Here is a 21,754-nt window from a genome sequence, read left to right as displayed (position 1 = left end):
GAAACTTTGGGGGTCAATTTGAATTAATTATAAACTTAGGGGGCCAATTTGAATTAATAATTAAATTTTGAGGGCTTTAATTAGAAAAGTTAGAACTTTAATGGTCCAAATTAATTAATTTTAAACCTTAAGGACTGAATTATTAAATCCAAAACTTAAAGACCCAAATCTTAATGTAACTTAAAGGTTAGGGACTGAAACCTTAATTTTATAAATCTAACCTTAATTGCAAATAGGGGCCTCAAATTTCCTAATTTACAGAGGAAACCCCCGCCCCCAAAATCAACTCAAAAACAGAAAACCCTAAAAAAAATTTCTTCTCCTTCTTGGCGGCGTGCGCCTGAACCAATGGCGCCGACGCTGCTGCTCGCATGCAGCGCGAAGCTGCCTCCTCGGCTGTTGGCCGGCAGCAACACAAAATATTTTTTTTAACCGAAATCTGAATCAAAATCATAAAAAAATCCATAATCTGAAATTTCTCAAACTCGATTATATTTAATCCAAATTATGAAAGATAATGAAAAATTATACCGAATAGTTTTCAAATTCAACAAAACTAAATCCAAGACTGTCAAATTTGAAAACTTCATAAAAATATTGCAAGAACCAAATAAATTATTCGATTCTCAATGATTCAACAAGAAAAGGCTCTGATACCACTTGTAGGATAAATTAATGCTTTAAATCACCGGATCTTTCATGTTAAATCAAAAAATTAAAGCGAAAGCGTACCTGAATCAGACATGATTAATGCAATAATGAATTTCGCGGTATAGTCTTCCAAATCTATACGTAGTCTCCTTTTTCTTTCTGTGATGAGATGCAGTAGAGAATGAATAATACGTACGTGTGATTTGGGAACCATAACCATATTTATATAGCGACACCCTTTGACCTAATTCGGTCCATCATAGAATTAGAATTTGGGTCCGATCTCTACACATATGTAAACTCACACTTTAATTGGATACATTAAAACCCAAAAATCGAAGCCTTATTAGATCATTTTAATTGGGCTCAATCGAATTCGATAGCCTTTAATTTAACACACAATTATTCACACATAAAAGCCCATCTATTGATTAAAAAATCCTTACATCGTTAACATAAAGTAATTATTTATTTAGTAATTTATGTAGTAGTAAATTGAATAAATTAATAATTTAAGACAAATAAATCATTAAGAATGAAAAAACGTGAAGAAAATAATTAAAAATTGTTCATTTGATACAATTTTTAGTGTAATAGGATGGAGATGATTTTCAGCTTGGCACAAAATGATGCAAAATTTATCTCAAATTTTAGTGAATGATTGAAGGTGATCTTAACAAATCAGTTTAGTTATCTGTACATGCTGCTCATGCACCTCATTCAAATTCAAGAGTTTTTATATGAAAAGCTGTGAACATATATTTTTCTTCTACATTTTTTTTTTTTTTTTTGTAATTATTTGGAGAACATGTTATGTATTTTTGTATGTTCTCAAGTAGCTTTTAGTGTACTTTCCGTAAAGGACATCTAGAATCGAGAGCAAGTCTTGAATGTTAATTAAGCAGGGTTCAATAAACTATAAATGAACCTAAAAAGGAATCAACAGCTTATTGCTAATGAAATGTGCAGTGTTTGACACGTAAAACTGAATGAAATTAGACAATATAATAGTATTTTATTCTGCAAGAAAAGTTTATTCTTAATAAAGTTAAAAGTCGATAACTTGTGATATTTCTCGCACCCCACAAACACATACAGGAGAAAGTATAAATAGACTACTGACGGAAAGTGGCAAAGGAACAATGAAACTGACATTTATATATTTACTATCCATTAATGGGCGCTGAACCTAAACCCACAAAAATTATTTTCTAAAATGGTGTCTTGTGAACTTGTGATGGACCCAGGGGGATAAAATTCTAAGGAAGCATCTCGTTGCCTCTATTCCCATTAAAAATATGGGTTTGAAGCTGTTTTTCAAGGTAAAAAATTTTCACCCGACTAATCAATGATCCACTTTCTTGAAAAATACTACACATAGTGACGAGAATTTATCTAATCGACCATCATTTTATGAAGAAATTGTGGTGTGTTGTTTTTCCTTTTAATTTTTTGTGGGTGTTGGTGGGAAGTACCCTTCGCAGACCCCAGTGTATGTCACATGGTGGATCTGGTCAAACAGGATAAAACCCAGTATGGAACAAAAACTCAACCAAAAGATGAAGCAAGCAAAAAAAGAAAAGAAAATACGAGGAAGAGAGAGAGATATTCAAGAAAATGCATTTATTTATTCTTGAATGTACCATTCAATTTCAACCCTAGATTATACATAATCCATATCATGGCCACGTTTTTCCTTTACTCGAATGGCAACGCTGAAAGTTTGGCAGCACGTGGCTGTGAATGCATTTTGTCCGATTCTCCCTACTTTTTCACAACCCCATTACTACCCCTTAGTCTATTGTCAAGTCTTTGCTCTTCGTTTTCACTCTAGAGAGAGAGAGAGAGAGAGAGAGAGAGAGAGAGGAGAGAAATTCGAGATTTTACCTAAGGGGATGCATGTTTTTGTATTTTCTTGAACTGGTTTTTTAGTTAATATTTATTATAGAAACTGTCGGCTTAATTTCGGAGAGTTTGATGAAATGAGTGACCACCCAGATTGGCTGCCAGCAGGCTGGAAAATTAAAATTGGAGTTCGACAAAGTGGAAAGAAAGACAAGGTGAGAAATTGAACTGCTTTTGCTTGTTTTTCTTCTGCTTAATTATTTTGGATGTTTATTTTCATTTAGATTCATACAGGCTTCTGGTGAGTGGTATGTACTAAATATTTTTATATATTTTTTTCCTTGATTTGGTAGTTTTTTTTGAGTTTGTTTTGGCCTGTTATTTGCATGTTAGTGAAGACTGCTTATCTTGATTGTGCCTAACAGATTTTCTCCAAGGGTAAGGAAAAGATGGGATTTTTTCTCTTTCAACGAATCTGACTAGTTGTTATGGCATAGAGTGTTAGCAATTATGTTTCAAATAATTATACTTGGCACCACTCGCACCAATTTGTGTCTTTTAAGCGATAAGTTATCTTAAAGGAGACATGTCTCTACTTTTTGATCCATCAATTATTGACGCTTGAATGACACCTACACTAATGCTTAGCAATGGTGGTGCTAACTATCATTACTCTAATTATCTGCGGACCGCAACGCACTCTCGTCTCTATTTTTCATTCTTCTGCATAGACTTGTCAAGGTTTTTCTTAATATTTTAGGGTCCAGCAATTGGAATTTAACCATGAAAATAGTGCGACAAAGTAAAATTGTTAGATCTTGAAGGAGACATGCTTATATGCAGTCCTTAAGGGTGATTTGTCCCTCGTATATTGTCTTAATGAACTAGGTTCAATATATATATATCACCTGGATCCAAGAGTTTGGTGTAATTAGGTGGGTTGCCCTAGAAATAATGAGGAATCAGACTGTGTTAGGGAACATTCTGACACGAAGAAGAAAAAAATCCTAAAAACAATACGTCCATTCGGGTAGTATCAATATTGTATGTGGCTGTTTTTCTTTTTTACTAACAACCCTCTGTTCTGATCTCAGTAGAAGAGAATGGTATTTACTATTTAGTAAAAAGGAAAAATCTTGGGAAGAAAAATATGTGTTCAGTACATTAATAGATCTGTCCTCTCTAACAATATAAACTAAGCTTGTTTAGCTTTTTGACTTGTTAGTCATTCAATATGATCTCAAAGTTAGACTTGAAAATATAATGAACTAAATCCTAGCTATCACAAATCCATCAAAAGTTTTCTTGGAATGTTGCATCTCCTTATTATTTGTGCAATAGTTCTAGGTCATTGTGGGCATTTACATTTTGTTTCAATCTGTGTTATAAAAGAACACTTTGTTCTATCCCCCTTGACATGTACACGGGAGTTGTGGACTGGAGAATTTTAAGTAAATAGCACTTCCAGTAGTTGGGCCAACTCTCAGTTCTTAAGGTGTACAGTATATAAATCTTAAACCACTAAATCCTCTAAAAGATTTACTTCTGCTATGACCGAGACACAGCAACTTAGGTGATGATTGACATATGTCCAGCGTCCTTAATCAGTGACAATCCTGATGTGAGACATGTATGAAAGCTCTTGCTTACAGTACACAAGTGAAGATGAATTTTTCAGTCGAGGTTGTCAAAGTTCTGGTTGAAAATTAAGAAAAAGTGTTGGAGTTGATATTTTCACATATGGAAACGCAAAGCACAAAAGGTTTTGGGGCCGAAGGATTTAGAAGGAGAAGAAAGCGTCTCTGTTTGTGGGCTGGTGAAAAATTAATTCTAAGAAATCTGGTTTTAATTTTTTGTTCTGAATAGAGGTTTGGTATACTGAATTCAGAAAGAGAATTGAAGCAATTGAAGCAGTAGAAAGAAAAGTAGGGCGTTTATGAGGGAAAAGAGAGGTGATCACCACAAAAGGCTAGAAATATCTCCAATTTTAGAAAAATTCTCAGAAAATAAGCCCGACTGATATATTATTCTAAAGATTTTTCTATATCCATAGGTATGAAAACAATTTTCAGGATTCCTACTATAATGAAAAGTAAGATCTTAACTAGAAAGTGTTAACAGATAAATTATTACACCAATGTACTTGTATTAATTAATACTTCAAATTTGACTAAAATACCAATAATAATCCCAATTAAGACTCGTGTAAACTTATTTTAAAAATAAACTTGTCAAAATACCCTTGAGTACTATTATAAAAGATCAATAATCTAATTAAGGAGGATAATATCTGGTAATATATTATCCACTTAGTGGTTTGATTTAGAATTGTGAGATGCCGTTAAGCATTGGACTTCATTATATCCTGGATTTAGTTTGCGGGAATATCAATATTTTGAATTGTTGGGACTTAGTTAAATCACGAAAAAGTGAACTGCAGCACACATCAAGACCATTTTCTATGAGCAGTCTTTTTGGAAAAGCAATTGACCATGTGCAGCACTAGCATTTTGTCCTAGTATGAGTATCCACTTAATATTTGCACATTTATTTTTTGAGTAATTCCAGAATACCTTGGGTACCTTAACTGGTTATTTTCCTTCCTCATTTGTCTTGTCTTATTAGCATGAACTGAGACCGTTAAACTTTTACACATCTTCCTTCTTTACAACGTGAGTCTTTTTGCCTTCTTCATTGTATATACATTGAATGAAGTTTCTTATTAAATGTCCACCTTCTTAAAAAAGCTTTCTCTAGAAGCTTAAACGGTTATCTCATCTAAAAACATTAAAACTATTGATTTTTCTCCTCGAACAAAAAATTCAGAATGACTTGCAATAAGTGACTATTGAATGACTTTGGGCTTGGTGCTCTGTTTCTTCCAACATTCAAGGTGAGTATTACTTTCGATAAGCACAGTACCGTCAAATTCGACTACACAGGTTTCGTAAACCTAAACCAACCATACTTCATTTATGTATTTGGTCTATTTAGGTGAGTGTCTCAACAATGGCTGCAACACACTAAGCCTTATTTTGAAAGAAATGGAGTTGGCTACATGAATATCTTTTTGCCTCGTCAATTGATATTGCTAAATCTAGTTAAAGATCCAAAAAACTAGAACCTTGGCAAACACATGTCATGGTAGCTTTGGTTTATCCCTCCTCCTCCTTACTTCTTCTATTGAAATCGCTTCACTTCATATGACTTGGAGCCTCTTTGGTTTTGTGCAAGACATATCCCCTTCCCTAAGTCGTCCTTTCTCTAAATTTGTTCATCTTTCAGATTTTGGCATAAATTCTCCTCTTTTTGTGTGTGTTAGCCATTCTAGTGTGACTACACTTTTATCTGCATCCTTATTTCCACTACATGTATTTTATATGCATTTTGATCTCTAACAATCGAACACTTGGGACCATGTCTAATAAGTAATAACCTTATAATAGAATGGACCTTTAAATTTATGTGAATGTTTGAGGCTAGAAAATATAAAGACATTTTATGGAAGATACGAATGTAATGTACAAAACACTGTATCAGCTCTAGGTTCTACTTTGTTCACACGTGTCTATTCAAGAGCATGATGGTATGTCCACTCACTGTCAATTGGTTTTGAGATGAATATGTAAACATGGTGTCCAATAAAGATATAGGAGAGCAGTTGTGTATGTTATTTCATCATTTAACTCACATTTCTTCCTTGCTTGTGTGATTATAGCACTATAATCGCCAAAGTTACACGACAAATAAACCATTGGAACCAATCCCCATGGGACCCAGCCCGATCGGGGTGGGGATGGTGCCAATAAACTAGACCCGGAGCAGGGATCATGATCCTCGCCTCGGATCCACCCCATTTAACTTTTGCTTCATATATATATATATATATATATATATATAAGGAAAGAAGGAAGGAAGGAAGGAAGGAAAGAAAGAAAGAAAGAAAGAAAGAAAAAGAAAAGAAAAGAAAAGAAAAATTTACAACACAAACATAGAGACAAACTTCTTTATAGTTGTTGACTGTTCCTAATTGGTAATTGTCTTAAACAAATCATTTTATTTTGATCTATACTTCAGAAATCAAATTAAGTAAGTGTTTCTGTATATTCTTTTACTCTATTCATGTATTTTTTTTTTTTTTTTTTTTTGATAAAAGTGTGTTCTTTAGATTTGTGGTGTTGAATGATGCCAATTTATTACCTGTTGTGGGAAAACGAGCAATTATTCAGTTAAGTCACCAATATTGTCTTCTTTAAAAAAGGAAAGTTGGAAAGTGGAAAATTTCTTCATTTTTGCCATTTTCTACAAAATAGTGCCACGTATTAAAAAAGGGGGGACAGGAGTCGGGGATTCCCGTCCCCACCCTGCATAAGCACGGATGTGGGGTGGGGAAATCCTCAGCGGGGTGAGGGCAAGGAATGGGTCCCCGGCCTGAACCCGCCCCGTAGCCATTCCTAGTTCTTATTTTTATAATGTGCCATAGAAGTAGCACGTTTTATGATGAATCAGTTGATCTAAAAGTTTAAATTATTATATAGGTCACATACTATTTAAATATTATCTTCAACACGCCCACTTATTTTTAGATGGGATTATTTTTTTACCATTAAAGCCTTTCATGTGCACAGTTTTTAATAAATGGACAGCATTGAGACTTGAATCAAGGACCTTTGCCCATTGTCGTTGAACCTAAATCCTTAAGGTTGTAAAAATGGCCAAATATATATTATGTAAATATATGTTCATTCTCACCTCACACATAGGTTGAGGTTGCAGACAGACGTGTATTCAAGCATACGACACATCAAAAAATGACAACTTTTGAGATGGATGTTTCAACATATTATATTCTTAACAGAAAGACTTTAAAATTTTAGCTATGATGAGATTACCTTTATTGTTCATACTGCAGCATCATAATAATTGTGAACTTAAAGGAGAAAAGATGGCAATTGCAGTGTCTCCTCCTAATTTTCCTTTTTCAGTAGTGTTGCTGTTTCTTACTGCTATTTTTTGTTTTCTGCAGTACTATATTGATCCATCAAATAAAAAATTCAACTCCAAGCCAGAGGTGCTTCGATATCTCAAGAATGCTGGGTCTGGGACAAAACATACTAAATCCAGGAAGCTGAAGAACATTAACACCAGCAAGCATGTTGACACCAGCAAGCACTCTGCTTCTAAAGTTTGTCATAAGCACATCCTTTGACCTTTTCACATGTGCTGTAATGCTTAGATGTTAGGACAAATATTCCAACTAGCATAATATAGAATACATATTCCATTGTGATATTTCCAAATGTGGGACCCATATAAGAAGTGGTGGACTCACAGTAATCTACATAATTGGGTATAAATCTTGACATTTTTCTTTCTACATGTGTTTACTATATCAAAAAAAGAATATGATTTGTTGTAAACATTGTAGATTGACATCAAGAAGACTGTAGCAGAAAATTTACCTCCAGGATGGGTTAAAGAAATTAGAATCAAAAGAAATGGTAGCAAGACCAGGAGCGACCCGGTACCGAATTCCTTATGTTCTCGTTCCAATTTTTTGTTCACTTTCTCCAGCCAAATTATATTCTTTTCTGCAGTTGCAGATAATGTTATTCTTCTGAAAGCTTTCTTATTCTCATTTGCTGCATAATGCATGCATGCTATTATTATCTAAAATCTATTTTTCTTTTTCTTTTCTCCAGTTGCATATTTTCTCTGAAAATATGAACAAATTTTGGTTGGTCTGTGATTTCTGCAGACCTACATTGATCCTGTTAGTGGACGTCATTTTCGCTCTATGCCAGAAGTTTTTCGCTACCTTGAAGCTAGAGATTCAGAAAAGGTTAAGTGCAAGCCAAAGGACAAGGGCTCAATCAATGCGGAGTCGGGAGGCCATTCTCAATCTGTTAGTGTGGTTGATGAGTGTTTCTTTTTTGCTCTCTTTCCTCCCTTTGATCATTCTAGCCTGTTCTCTTTGATGAGTTACTTATCCACTTTTGCTTAATAAAATGATTAGTTAACATACCACAAAATGTTTGGTAAATAATATTGATACAAAAATTTCATGTAATAAGAGGGCTTGGAAAGTGACTAGAGCTTTTACTATATAACAGATTACTGTTTTAATTTCTTCCTGTGTAATGTGCACTTAAGGATCCTCTCTACATTGAATCAATCAGGATGAAGTGTAGCCTGCTTATTTGTATATCTATGAATTATGTACTTGCAAGAAAATATCTTTGCAACTATGAGCCAAAATCCTCCTTTGTTTTTCCAATTTTCGACCATGAAAAATGAATGATTTGTTGACCAAACATTCTCAGAGCTTTGTACGTCTCAGGCTCTTGTTTTGGCTCTTTCTATGATCAAGTCGACTTTCGAGCATTTTTTGGATGAAAATTTTATCATGTTAACTATACAGATTTGTCAGCAATTAAGCTTTACTTTTTGTGTTTGCTGTTCATTTTTAGTCATCTTCTGGAGCTAAACGACAGAGATGGGCTGACAAGAAAGAAGATAAATACGTGACTGGAGACCAATGCTCAAAACCAGGTGCAGAACATATTCTTGGGTGCGATTTTACTAACATTCGGTTCTACTATAACATACTTCTGGTCCGTGTAAAGCCCTCTGTCTGATTCCAATACCTGATGAGCATGTTTATTACGCAGTAGTGAACATTGTTGTGTTCTCTTTTTCCTATTATTTTCTAACTGTGTTGCATGGACACTTTAATTAAGGTCACTATGATGTCCCAAATCCTTAACGATTCGAATGTCGCTAAATCAGAAACTAAAACTAATTTAAAGAATTTTTAACACAATTATATAAATTATTAAAGCACTTACCAAAATTTAATAATGTAATGAGTTAAATAAACTAATTTGAAACGAGAAATATCTTAAAATATTTAAAATCAAATGAAATAATAATAGTTTGACAACGTAATAATTTGATTATTGAAACTTTTGTAACCATAAGCCATCTCCGTGCCGACCGCCTCGAATAGTCAATTATTTGAAAGTAAAGACATAATGAGGTGAGGATAATTCTTAATAAGCATGCGTGGATAATGAATTCATATACTTATTTTTACGGAAAAATCATAACTTGCATGGGGAGACATGGAAATTAGAACGAACTTATATGGTGCTAAATTCTCGTGTGTAATGCTACTAAACTCCGGTCCATTTTTAATAAAACATACGTAACATGGACCAAACAAAATATAGTCATAAAAATATTACATGCATAAACATTAGCTACCATAAACATAAAGTACAACTTTTTTTTTCATTGGACAGTTCAAAATGATAAAAGGAATTATTGTTGGAAGGAGATCCTTAAGTAGCGTGTAGGGTTGATTATTCATGTGTGATTGTATAAGTGTGCGACTATATTTAATATAAAAATGAAAAGAGAAAAGGAGGAGGTGGAGGTGGAGAGACAAAGTTATGGAGGTAGAGAGGGAGAGTGTAAATAGTTGTTGAGGGGTAGTTTAGTGTTTGGTTCGTCTCCTATTTATAGTGTAAATTCTTGATCATGTGTAGACAAGTTAAAGGAAATGGCTAGATGTTAGGCATGGTCAATGCATAAATGGTGCATTGTTATGAAAATGGTCAAACCAATATCTTTAATCATGTGGTCAAATCAATTCACTTGGCTTAAAAATTGGTGAAAATAATGCACGTCGTCAAATCAATTTCCTTTATTTACGTAGTCAAATCAATTACATTGGCTTGAAATGTGGTGCAAATAATGCATGTGGTCAATAAATCATCTTTAATCAAGACCAATTGGCATATTTATATATGTTTTAAGCATGATTTCATCTAATTTCCAAAACAGATTTCCACATAGGCCCTTAAACTATTGGTTAATAACTAATAAAGTTATTAGATTAGGCCAATAACCAAAAAGGTCATTAAACTTTAATGATAGCGCACTGAAGTCTTAAATTTAAATCTAACTAATAGTAAAAATTTGAGACGTTGCAATCTACCCCCTTAAAATAAATTTTGTCGTCGAAATGTACCTTGGAATTCTTTGAAGAGTTGTTGGTACTTGTCTTGTATTTTCACTTTTCGCTCTCCAGTAGCTTCTTCAACTGAGATTATGCCATCGCACTTTTAGTAAAGGAATCACCTTGTTTCTAAGTGCTTGAATTTCTGATTGATAATTTCGACCGATACTTCTTCATAACTCAAACTGTGTTGTAACTCAATCGATTGATAATTCACTACATGGCTCGGATCAGGAACATACTTTCTGAGTATGGACACGTGAAATACATAATGTATTGCTGGGAGTTCAGGGGTAAAGTCAACTAATATGCTACACTTCCAAAGCGCCTCAAGATTTCGAATGGGACAATGAATCTTGGTTGCAACTTTCCCTTCTTACCGAAACATAATCCTCCCTTCATAGACGCCACTTTGAGGAATACTTTGTCTCCTTCAAGAATTTCAAGTCGTTTCTCCTCTTATCTACATAGCTTTTATGTCTGTCTCGAGCCGTTTTAATACTGTAACGAATCTTCTCGATAGCCTGTACAATCTCTTCAATAATCTCTGGACCCGAAATCTTATGCTCACCAACCTTGTCCCAATGAACTGGTGATCTGTGTTTCCTCCCATACAATGCTTCATAGGGTGCCAAGTTGATAGAGGTGTGATTACTGTTGTTATAAGCAAACTCAATTAAAGGTAGATGCTTCTCCTGATGTTCACCAAACTCAAACACACGATCGAAGCATACCCTCTAATGTTTGAATCTTTCGCTGAGATTGACCATCTATTTGAGGGTGGAAAGATGTACTAAAGTTCAATTTAGTTCGCAATTCCAAAAGTTCGATGTGAACCTTGGGTTATGTCCGAGACAATTGAAACGGGTACACCGTGCAACTTCACGAGTTCCTTAACATACAGCTGTGCAAATTGGTCCATAAAAAAGTCATGCGGACTGATAAGAAATGAGTAGACTTGGTTAATCAGTCAACGATAATCGAAATGGCCTCCTGACCTTTTATTGATTTCGGCAAATCTACAACAAAGTCAATCGTTACATGTTTCCATTTCCATTCTGGAACATAATGGCTACAGAAATCCTGCTGGTTATTGGTGTTCGGCCTTCACTTAGTGACATATCAAACATCCTTCAACATATATGGCTATGTCCTTTATTCTTCTCCACCAAAACACCACTTTTAGATTCGGTACATTTTGTTACTTCCTGGATGCACTTAATATGGAGCAAAGTGAGTCTCCTCCAATATTTCCTTTTTCAACCCCTCGAAGTTTGGTACGCATAGTCGTCCCTGATGGTTCAATGTCTTATTGTCAACTATGGTGAAGTCCTTCCATTTTTCTGCCTTTATCTCAACTTTAATAAGCTCCGAGGACTGGTCGTCCTTCTGATGACTTTTAATTTTGTCACAAAATGACTTTTAATTCTGTCACAAAATGTTGGTCGGGCTGATAATGTTGTCATTCGAGCCGCAGCATTAAGTGGAGCTGTGACAATCTTAAGACTTAATCTCTCGAACTCCTTCCATTTGAGAAGCACAGAAATGTTGCCGGCGTTAGCGTATCGGTGTCCAATACGTGTTAGACACCGGTAAGTCTTTGACACGTTGACACGTGTCGGAAGTCCCTTGTGGCATGTCGGAGATAAAGAAGAAATGAACAATGCAGCTAAAAATAGTAAGCAAAATCGGTGGCTGCCGTGCTCATGAAGAATAAATGCAGAGATGCTGAGGAAGAAGAAAGAAATGTAGAAGAGGAAATGAAGAGGCACTTGTAGAGATGCCGAGGAAGAAGAAGAAATGTAGAAGAGGAAATGAAGATGCACGTGTTTGGACTTTGGGTAATACGCCATATTATTGAAATCCACTATTCAAGTCAAAATGTGTTGGGCCTAAAACATTAAATAGTCTGCAAAATTTACTTTTTCTATAACTATTTGATAGGCCTTCTTTTCAAATTTTCCCTGAACAAACCAAACATTTATTTTTTTATCATTTTACCCTAATAAAGAATAAAATTTACAAGGGATGTCAAATCCTCATTCCCCTTTCTTTGTAATGGTAATACACGAAAATTACAAAAAAATTATTACTTAAAAATATTAAATTAAAAAAATAATATTTTAATAAACGTATCGACTACTTATCGTGTCGGAACTTTTTCGAAAAATCACGTGTCGGTGCTTCTTAGCCTTCTATAAAGGCTTTTGTGTGGTCAACGTCGCTACTTGACCCATCGTTTTCCTGCTTAAGGCATATGCTACCACATTTGCCTTGTCTGGGAGATAATGGATTTTGCAGTCATAGTCCTTCACTAACTCAAGCCATCTCTTGTCTCATGTTCAATTCTTTTTGAGTGAAAATGTATTTAACTTTTATGGTCTCTATAAATGTCACACTTGCCCCCTTATAGGTAGTGTCTCCAAATTTTTAGTGCATGAACGAGTGCTGCAAGCTCTAAGTCGTGAGTAGGGTAATTTTGCTCATACAGCTTTGATTGCCTTGACGCGTGGGCAATCACCTTGCCTTGCTGCATCAAGATACATCCTAAACCATGCTTAGATGCATCACTATAAATTACAAAACCTTCTGTCCCTTCTGGTATGATTAACACTGGCCCGTTCATCGATCTCTGCTTCAACTCTTCAAAACTACGCTACACTTTTTGGTCTAGTGAAATTTTGCACCCTAACGAGTTAACTGTGTTAATGGTCCAGATATCTTAGAGAACCTTTCAATGAACCTCCAGTAATATCCGACTAAACCTAGAAAAATGCGAATTTACCTAACGCTGGTTGGCCTCCTACAATTCAGAATTGCCTCCACTTTGCTTAAATCAACTTCTATTCCTCGAGCTGTAATGACAATGCTCGAGGAATACTAATCGTTCCAACCAAAATTCACATTTCTTAAATCTTGCGTACAATTTCTCCTCCTTCAAGATTTTCATCACAATCCTTAAGTGTTCCTCATGCTCTTCTTTGCTCCTTGAATAAATTAGGATATCATCAATAAATACAATGACATCAGTCAAGAAAATCATGAAAAAAATGGTTCATCAAGTCCATGAATACTTCGGGAGCATTTGTCAACCTAAATGGCATAATTAAAAACTCGTAGTGGCCATATCTAGTCTTAAAAACCATATTCGAGAGCTTACTTATCTTGATTCTTGGTGGTATTCTGGTCGTAAATCGATCTTGGAAAGTACCATTGCATCTCAAAGCTGGTCAAACAAGTCCTCAATTCTCGAAAGAGGATACTTGTTCTTATTAGTAATCTTGTTCAGTTCTCGATAATCGATGAATATCCTCATCGGTTTATCTGTCTTTTTGACAAAAAGTATTGGAGCTCCCTGTGGTGATGCATTGGATCCGATATATCCATTCTCTAGCAATTCTTGTATTTGTGCCTTTAATTCTTGTAGCTCTTTTGGTGTCATTCTGTAAGGGGCCTTAGAAATTGGTGCGGCCTCGGGGGTGAGAGCGATTCCAAACTCCACTTCTCGTTTCGGTGGCATGTCGGGTAAATCATTTGGGAAAACTTCTGGGTATTCATGTACCACTCTAATTTCAATGACTATCAACTTCTTATCTCCTCTGTCTATTGCTAACATGAGGAAATCTAGACTACCTCCTAATTGTAAGATCCGCTGTGCTTTTATTGAAGACACCACTGGGGGAGGGACCTACTCTTAGTCACTAATAATTGAAATTCTTCTTCTCCAGGTTTTTGGAAGACCACGACCTTCTCGAAATAATGAATTGTTGCATAATTCTTGGATAACCAATTCATCCCAAGAATTACGTCAAAATCACACATATCTAATGCATAAAGTTTCATCTCTAAAGATCTACCATCACTTTCTATCCTGCCGCCTTAATTATATTATTTGTGTTCAGCACATTTTCAGAGGGTATAGACACTTCTAAAGGTAAACGTGCAGGTATCACATCTAGTCTTTGTACGAATTTAAGGGATATAAAGGAGTGACTGGCACTAGAATCGATTAATACATAGGCATGTAAGTTAGATATTAAAACGTTACCTGCCAAAATATTACAATCTTGATCCTCTTCCTGTTCAGTCAATGCAAAGATTCTTGGTTGTCCCTTGGCTACATATTCCTGCATTTGCTGTGCGCTTCCCTGTTTCTGCTCGATCTTAGGGCAAAACCTAGCCATATGTCCTTTTCTCCACACTGAAAACATGTGTTCGTCCCTAATAGACAAGCTCCCAGATGGTTTTTTTTTTTTTTGAATTTTTTGAAAAACGGGAAGCATTTATTGCCTCTTTGAAATGGGTCTCCTTCACCTTTTTACCATATATCTGTTGTCCTTTGCCCATGTTATCTTCCTACTTGCGCTTTTTCGTATGCCCATATAGTTGCTTGTTCTTCCCACTAAATAAATTGTGGGTCAATCCCATCATATTGGGGTTGTTCTGACTGTTGAGGTTGTTGGGGGTTGTTTAATGTTGTTAGTTCTTCTACCTTGAGGTGCCATAGCCTTTTATAAATAACCTTATAATAAGTAAAGATGAGAAGAAAAAAAATTTACATATTTATTATTATTATTATAAAAAGTTTGTAAAATTGGAGTTTCTTGAAAAAAAAAAAAAGTTTCTTTAAAAGGAGGATTTGTTGAAATGGGGTTCTATAGGAATTCTTGGAATAGATGTTTCTAAAAATGAAATGTTCTTAAAAGCTTCTAAAAATAGAATTTATTTTTTTTTGTCTTTGATTTTTTAAAAGATGTGAATTTATTATTATTATTTTCTGCAGTATTTTTTTTCGTTTTGTTGATTTGAATAACGCTAAACTAAAAGGCTTCTAGTGGAGGAGGAGGTCACGAGTGGATGGCTTAAATATCAAGCTCTCTTTAGATAGCTTGTCTTTTTGAGAAAGCCTCTCAATCTTGCAAATACGCAAATCAAGAAAAGTTAAACAATACATGGAAATTAAAAGTGCCTAAAATATGAATTATTTATTTATTATTATTATTATTATTACTTCGTTAATTCTTATCCCTTGTTTGAGCCCCATTCTTTTGGTAAGAATGAATTTTTGAATAGTGTATTGATGAGAAATGTGTGGTTAAAAAATAAGAAAAGTTTTGGATTTGTGTATAATATTAATTTATTGAAGAATGTGTGGTTGAAATGATATCAAAACACTGTTTAAGAATGTATTTTTTCAAAGAATGCAGATCAAACAGGGGCTTAATCGACATATCCTAATCTAAAGTCTTTCTAATTTTTTTCTTCAATTCTCAACAATTGAACAGGTAGCATAATGTATATCACATATTTATATCATTTTGAGTACTATAATTCAATAAGAACGTGACATCTCTTTTTAATACTTTATGCTGCTACATGTAAACAATTAACTCGCGATATTTTTAATTTTTGTAGCTGGTCATACTTATTATTGTTGTTTTAAATTGCATTCCTTCCCTAACCAACATAACCATATATACATATAAACTAAAGATATTATGTATAACTATGAAACTTATGAGATACCTAATTCGAGGGGCGACGACTTGGAGTATGGTGTTGCGTGCAGGAAATTGTTTTATTCTTATTAAAACTTATTTATTTAAGCTAATGACTTATTTTGAATTAATAATTGAAAGAATAGTATTTGAATTGTAAAATTCCTTGCTAAGCAAAAGGAAAAAATAATTAAAATACCGTGAACAGTGACGTAATTTTTAAAAAAATCTGAGTCTATAGGAAAGTGGATTCGCTCTGATACCAACTGTGACAACCCAAATCCTTAACTGTTCGAGTGTTACTAAAACTAATTTAAAGAATATTTAACACAATTATATAAATTATTAAAGCACTTACCAAAATTCAAATAATGTAATGAGTTTAATAAATTAACTTCAAACGAGAAATATCTTAAAATATTTAAAATTAAATAAAATAATAATAGTTTGACAACGTAATAATTTGATTATTGAAACTTTTGCTACGATAAACCATCTTCCTACCGATCGCCTTGAATCGTCAATTATTTGAAAATAGAGATATAATAGGGTGAGAATAATTTTCAATAAACGTGTGTGGATAATGAATTCATTTATATTTAACTACAGAAAATTCATAACTTGCATAGGGAGATATGAAAATTAGACTAAATTTATATGTTGCTAAATTCTCATGCATAACGTTACTAAACTTCGGTCTATTTTTAATAAAACATACGTAATATGGATTAAATAGAACATAGCCATCGAAATATTACATACATAAACATTAGCCACCATAAACATAAAGTACACCTTACTTTTTCACCGGACAATTCAAAATGATAAAAAGAGTTATTGTTTGAAAGAGATCCTTGAGCAGCGTGTATGTTTGATTATTCTCGTGTGATTGTACAAGTGTACAACTAAATTTAATATAAAAATGAAAAGAGAAAGAAAGGAGGTGGAGGCACAAAGTTATAGAGTAGAGAGGGAGTGTGTGTAAATAGTTGTTTAGAGGTAGTTTAGTGTTGGGTTTGTCTTTTATTTATAGTTTAAATTTTTGACCATGTGTAGAAAAGTGAAGAAATAGCTAGATGTTTGGCATGGTCAATGCATAAATGGTGCATTGTCATGAAAATGGTCAAAATCATTACCTTTAATCATGTGGTCAAATCAATTCACTTGGCTTAAAACTTGATGGAAATAATACATGTCGTCAAGTTAATTTCCTTTATTTACGTAGTCAAATCAATTATATTGGCTTGAAATGTGGTGTGAATAATACATGTGGTCAATAAATCATCTTTAATCAAGACCAATTGGCATATTTGCATATTTTTACGTATGGTTTCATCTAACTTCCAAAATAACTTTTCACCTAGGCCCTTAAATTATTGGTCAATAACTAATAAGGTTATTAGACTAGGCCAATAACCAATAAGGTCATTAAACTTTAATGATAGCACACGTAAGTCCTGAATTTAAATCTAACTAATAGTAAAAATTTGAGACGTTAAGAGTGACATGTCTGCGTTAGACACGTATTAGATACTGACACTCCTTCGAAACTTTACCGTGGTCATTTTTCGTTCTCTATAAAAAAAAAAATTATATATTTTTAACTCAGTTATATTTAAAAAAAAATTAACAAGAAAACTATTAACACGTATTAAACTAAATTTATACTGTAAAAATAAAATTTTTTAAAGAATTTAATCAACGTTTCAAGGGGGTGTCGTATCAGTACTTTTTTGAAAAATTGAATGTTAGCACGTGTCTGTGTTGATGCATTATAGTTGTCTAATAATGTGCAGTCAACCTCACCAAACAAATCATATCGGACTAAACTTTCTCTGTGCAGTCAATTTAATCAAATAAACCATATAGGACTAAATTTTCTCCAAAGGTCTTACAAAATAGGACATCAAACCTATTTTCCTGTGGTATACAAGCCATATTTCCACTTGCGATGAAAAGAGATGGGTATAGATGCAAAATTGGTTTATTGATTAAAATTGTTGCTTTTAGCAATAGATATGTTCTTGCATGAAAACCAATATAATCTTTCTAGAAATCTAAAGTGAAACTTGTTGCAGGCTTCAAAGATATGACAATGAATAATGCCAACATATTAGGTGCTAAACATTTGAAGCCAAGAGAAGTGGAAGATGATTCTGTAGCTGGAGACCTTCGATATAAGCTACAGCTAATAAATGGAAAAGAACAACATGAAGATAGAAAGAGGCAGAATAAGATATTTGCTGGCAATGAAGTTGAAAAAAATGTTAATGAGGATCAAAGCTTAAAATCAGGTGCAAAACATGTCCTTGACTTCAAATTATATAATAATATTGTTATATTGCATTCCACTACTTGAACCTATTTTAGGCCTGAGTAAAGCTCCAAACTTGCTGCTTTATATGTGACTGCCATTGGATGCACTTTCAATTTCTTCACATCTTCATATGGGTGCCATTGTCTGTTTTCTGTCTCCTTCTCTGGTTGACTTCATATGCAGAAGGTGTATTTTTATTCATCATGGGTATAAGTCATATAACATTCGAGGAAATTGGAGATGTGTGCATAATAGTGCATGTTATGGCCTATGCCACTTGAACTCGGGGTGGGTGTCCGATACGGGTACATATCTAGGAATAAAATCCTTTTATATCTTCTAAAGTCCAGGATATGAAAATATGGCTAAAAATGATCCAAAATCTAGACATGGGTACATGATTACGTTTTATAAACTTAAATTACTATAGAAGTTTAATTATTGATAATTTTAGATGCATTTTTTTGGTATATATATTATATATGTAACTGTAAATATATTAAATTGCAAATTGTTATATTTCATTTGAATTTCATTTAAGTCTAGAAATGTGAATACGTATTAGAAATTGTTTTAAATACAATTTGAAAATAACGAAAACAATATAAAAGATCCGCTTTTGATCTAAAGAATCACGAGGAGGATCCCATACCATTGTTGTGGATCTGACATGGGTATTTCGTCTAAAATGAAGTGTCCGAGCAGCGTAGGTCATGGCCAGTTATAATTGAAGCAAGAGACACCTTTGCCTATGTTTTATATTGAAACTGAAAATTTGACTATGCCCCTGTTTGGTTTAGATAAAAATAAAGTTTTTAGTAGATTTTTATCAAAGTTTATGGAATGTGACAATGTGTGGTTGAAAAGTCGTCGGCCATGAAATGTGTGGTTATTGTTACTTGACTTAGATTTTAAACTTGATTTTTAGTTGAATTGAACGGGGGCTATGAAAGTTTGTGTTGCGTGTCATTTACTTTCTGCCCATTTGAAGTACAACGTTCCGTTTGAAATCATTGCAGGTTCAAAAGGTGCTTCAACGAAGAATAATCCACCAGAAGCCAATGATAACCAGCAAAGTGTAAAATCTGTTTCTGTAGCTGGGGATTTTTCAGATAAGCTATCATTAGTAAACAAAGTGGAACAACATGAAGACACTGTGAAGCAAAATATAAAATCAGCTGACAATGAAGTAGATAAAAATGCTAATGGGGATCCAAGCTTAACGTCAGGTTGATCATGTCCTTAGCTACAAACTTTACATTTCGTTCAATGAAAAAAATTTCGGGTGTGTGCGAAGTTCTAGAATTGCACCTTGATGTGTGGTCATCACTGAATACAGCTGTAGTTTTCTTCACTGATCACATGGCACTTGTTCCTATTCTCTTTCTTGTTTTGTGATGACTTTTTGTAATATCAATTTCTCCATTTCTCTTGAAGTACAGGCATCACTTTATTTTCAAGGAAACCAGACATAAATATGCCCCATAGTTTTCTGTGCATGGAAAGATGTAATTTAAGCAAGATGCTTTTCCTCGTAGAGAAATGGATTTGATTTAGTAGTTTTGTTCTGCATAATTGAACTGAGACTTTCCTTGTGATCTAAAATTTAAAATTGCTGCAGGTTTGGAAAGGGCTGAAATGAACAATGATAATATGCCTGAGGCGAATAACTTGGTGCAAAAATTAAAACAAGATGAATCTGTAACTGGGGAACTTCCAGATATGCAACTGCAGGTAAACAGAATGGAACAGCATGAAAACGGAACAAACCCACAAAAGAGGAAAAGGTTGAATAGCAAAACGCTAGGTGACTTACCTCGAAGAACTTCAAAACGACTTGCTAAGATTGAAGTCGATCGGTTGGTGGAAGTAAAACCAAAAAATGAAGCTCAACCAGCAGCTTTACTTTCAGGCAAGACAGAAGTTAATGGCGCCAATAAATTTTGTAATCATAGTTCTTCAAATGGATTTGAGAAGCTCAAAAGTGAAAATTCAGATGACAATAAGCAGAAACGTTCTGCTATTTTGCCTCTTAGAGATCTTTCTTCTCCAAAACCGCATGCTGGGGATGACCATAATGGAGGTGAGAAACAAGAAATGCCTATTGACACCTCATTCAACGATTTATTGAAGGATCCTTGCATTGAATTTGCAATAAAAACTCTTACTGGTGCAATACCAATAGAAGATGTGAACAAGTTTAATGACGGTTTAGTGTCTTCTCTGCCGTCGTCTAGTGCAATTTCAGTTCCCATGCCTCCCGGGGATGTATGGGCAGATCCATGTTTTGAGTTTGCAGTTAAAACTCTCACTGGTGAAGTTCCCATGGTTGATAATTCTCATGTTCAGAATTCATCAAACCAGCCACTGGACTCATCAGAAACCAGTAGAGATAATGGCCTAGTGCTGCCAAATTTCAGGTTAGATGACTTTTGCGAGTTGAATCTTTTATAGACACCGTTTCACAGCACACGAAAGCCATGCATAATACTACTGTTTCATATTTGGTACGTAGTACTGGCATGACTCAACAATATAATGAACATGATTATAACTTTCCTTAATAGTACTGTGCAATCTACTTTTCCAAACATGCCTCAAAAGTACAGTTTAGATAATTTTTGCTGGTGGAATATTTTATTTAGTGATTTTGATGGTGCAGGACAGCCTTGCATAGGAGCAAATGGTAGCTGAAAGAATTTTGTGGATTCAAGTTTTCACTACTGCATGGAGTAGAAGTGCACATAAGAAATGTATGGTGATAGCAAAACTTCAGCTTGAGATCTGTGTGTGAATGTTGTACCGTGACAAGAATTTTAGTCTTTTAACTGTATTCTTGCCTTCCTGCAGCTGCTGATTTGATTCCTCTTTACTGTTGTAGTATAATTAATACTAGTTGAAAAGTATAACTAGCCTGCTATCTTCTTACTTATGTTTCTTTTTCTTCTTTTACACCCACTGGGGGGGGGGGAATTAGTAGGAGGGCCATGCAGATCTAGTTTAGTCTCACTTTCGCTCCACAAGGATCAAGATCAAATAAACGCGCATTCTTGTTTTGTCAAGTGAAGATATACTTCTAACCTCTCAGAAACTAATGATCTCGAGAGACAAAAACTCTTTAGTTCGTATTTTTATAAAAAAAAAAAAAAAAAAAAAACACGGGTTGTTGTACTTAGAGCAAGTTCTTGCTTTTGGCATAGTAGCCTTGCATGATTAGATGTTACGGGTCATAAAATGTGTGTTTAAAATTAGATTTTTAATACATCTTAATAAGAAATTTTTAAGCATGTGGTTGAGAAGTTGATAAAAGTTACATCTCATAAAATATATAATTAAAATTAATTGTTAATTTTAACTTAAATATTTTTAAGTCACACCAAATAGGGGCTTAATAAGTCATCTACGTTTGACTAATTTCAT

General features: G+C 34.1%; 1 protein-coding gene across 6 annotated transcripts; it reads left to right on the top strand.

Annotated features, from left to right (window-relative positions):
• The first annotated feature begins 2,232 nt into the window (after positions 1-2,232).
• Positions 2,233-21,266, top strand: LOC111390800 (methyl-CpG-binding domain-containing protein 13). 6 transcript variants are annotated; one of them, XM_023015913.1, is made up of 9 exons: positions 2,233-2,711; positions 7,523-7,681; positions 7,925-8,020; positions 8,255-8,410; positions 8,967-9,048; positions 18,096-18,311; positions 19,354-19,563; positions 19,956-20,754; positions 21,002-21,266. In XM_023015913.1, the coding sequence occupies exons 1-9, from the start codon at positions 2,634-2,636 to the stop codon at positions 21,009-21,011; spliced, it is 1,806 nt and encodes a 601-aa protein (XP_022871681.1). In that variant the 5' UTR covers positions 2,233-2,633; the 3' UTR covers positions 21,012-21,266. The 6 variants fall into 6 exon arrangements, with proteins under 6 accessions (XP_022871681.1, XP_022871677.1, XP_022871680.1 ...); XM_023015909.1 differs by having other exon boundaries at positions 2,239-2,711; positions 20,997-21,266; XM_023015912.1 differs by having other exon boundaries at positions 2,240-2,711; positions 8,255-8,401; positions 20,997-21,266.
• Positions 21,267-21,754: the final 488 nt, after the last annotated feature.

This window comes from Olea europaea, unplaced genomic scaffold, assembly GCF_002742605.1.
Source record: "Olea europaea var. sylvestris unplaced genomic scaffold, O_europaea_v1 scaffold716, whole genome shotgun sequence".
NCBI classification, from domain to species: Eukaryota; Viridiplantae; Streptophyta; class Magnoliopsida; order Lamiales; family Oleaceae; genus Olea; species Olea europaea.
The sequence above is the reverse complement of the archived record's forward strand: the minus strand, read 5'-3'. Positions and strand labels throughout refer to the sequence as shown.

Bases quoted from the DNA above. Each gene is read 5' to 3' on its own strand.
- LOC111390800 (XM_023015909.1), top strand. From the start codon at position 2,634: ATGAGTGACCACCCAGATTGGCTGCCAGCAGGCTGGAAAATTAAAATT. The intron at 19,564-19,955 runs GTTGATCATGTC...AAATTGCTGCAG, and splicing joins GGATCCAAGCTTAACGTCAG to GTTTGGAAAGGGCTGAAATG. The intron at 20,755-20,996 runs GTTAGATGACTT...TTGATGGTGCAG, and splicing joins CTAGTGCTGCCAAATTTCAG to GACAGCCTTGCATAGGAGCA.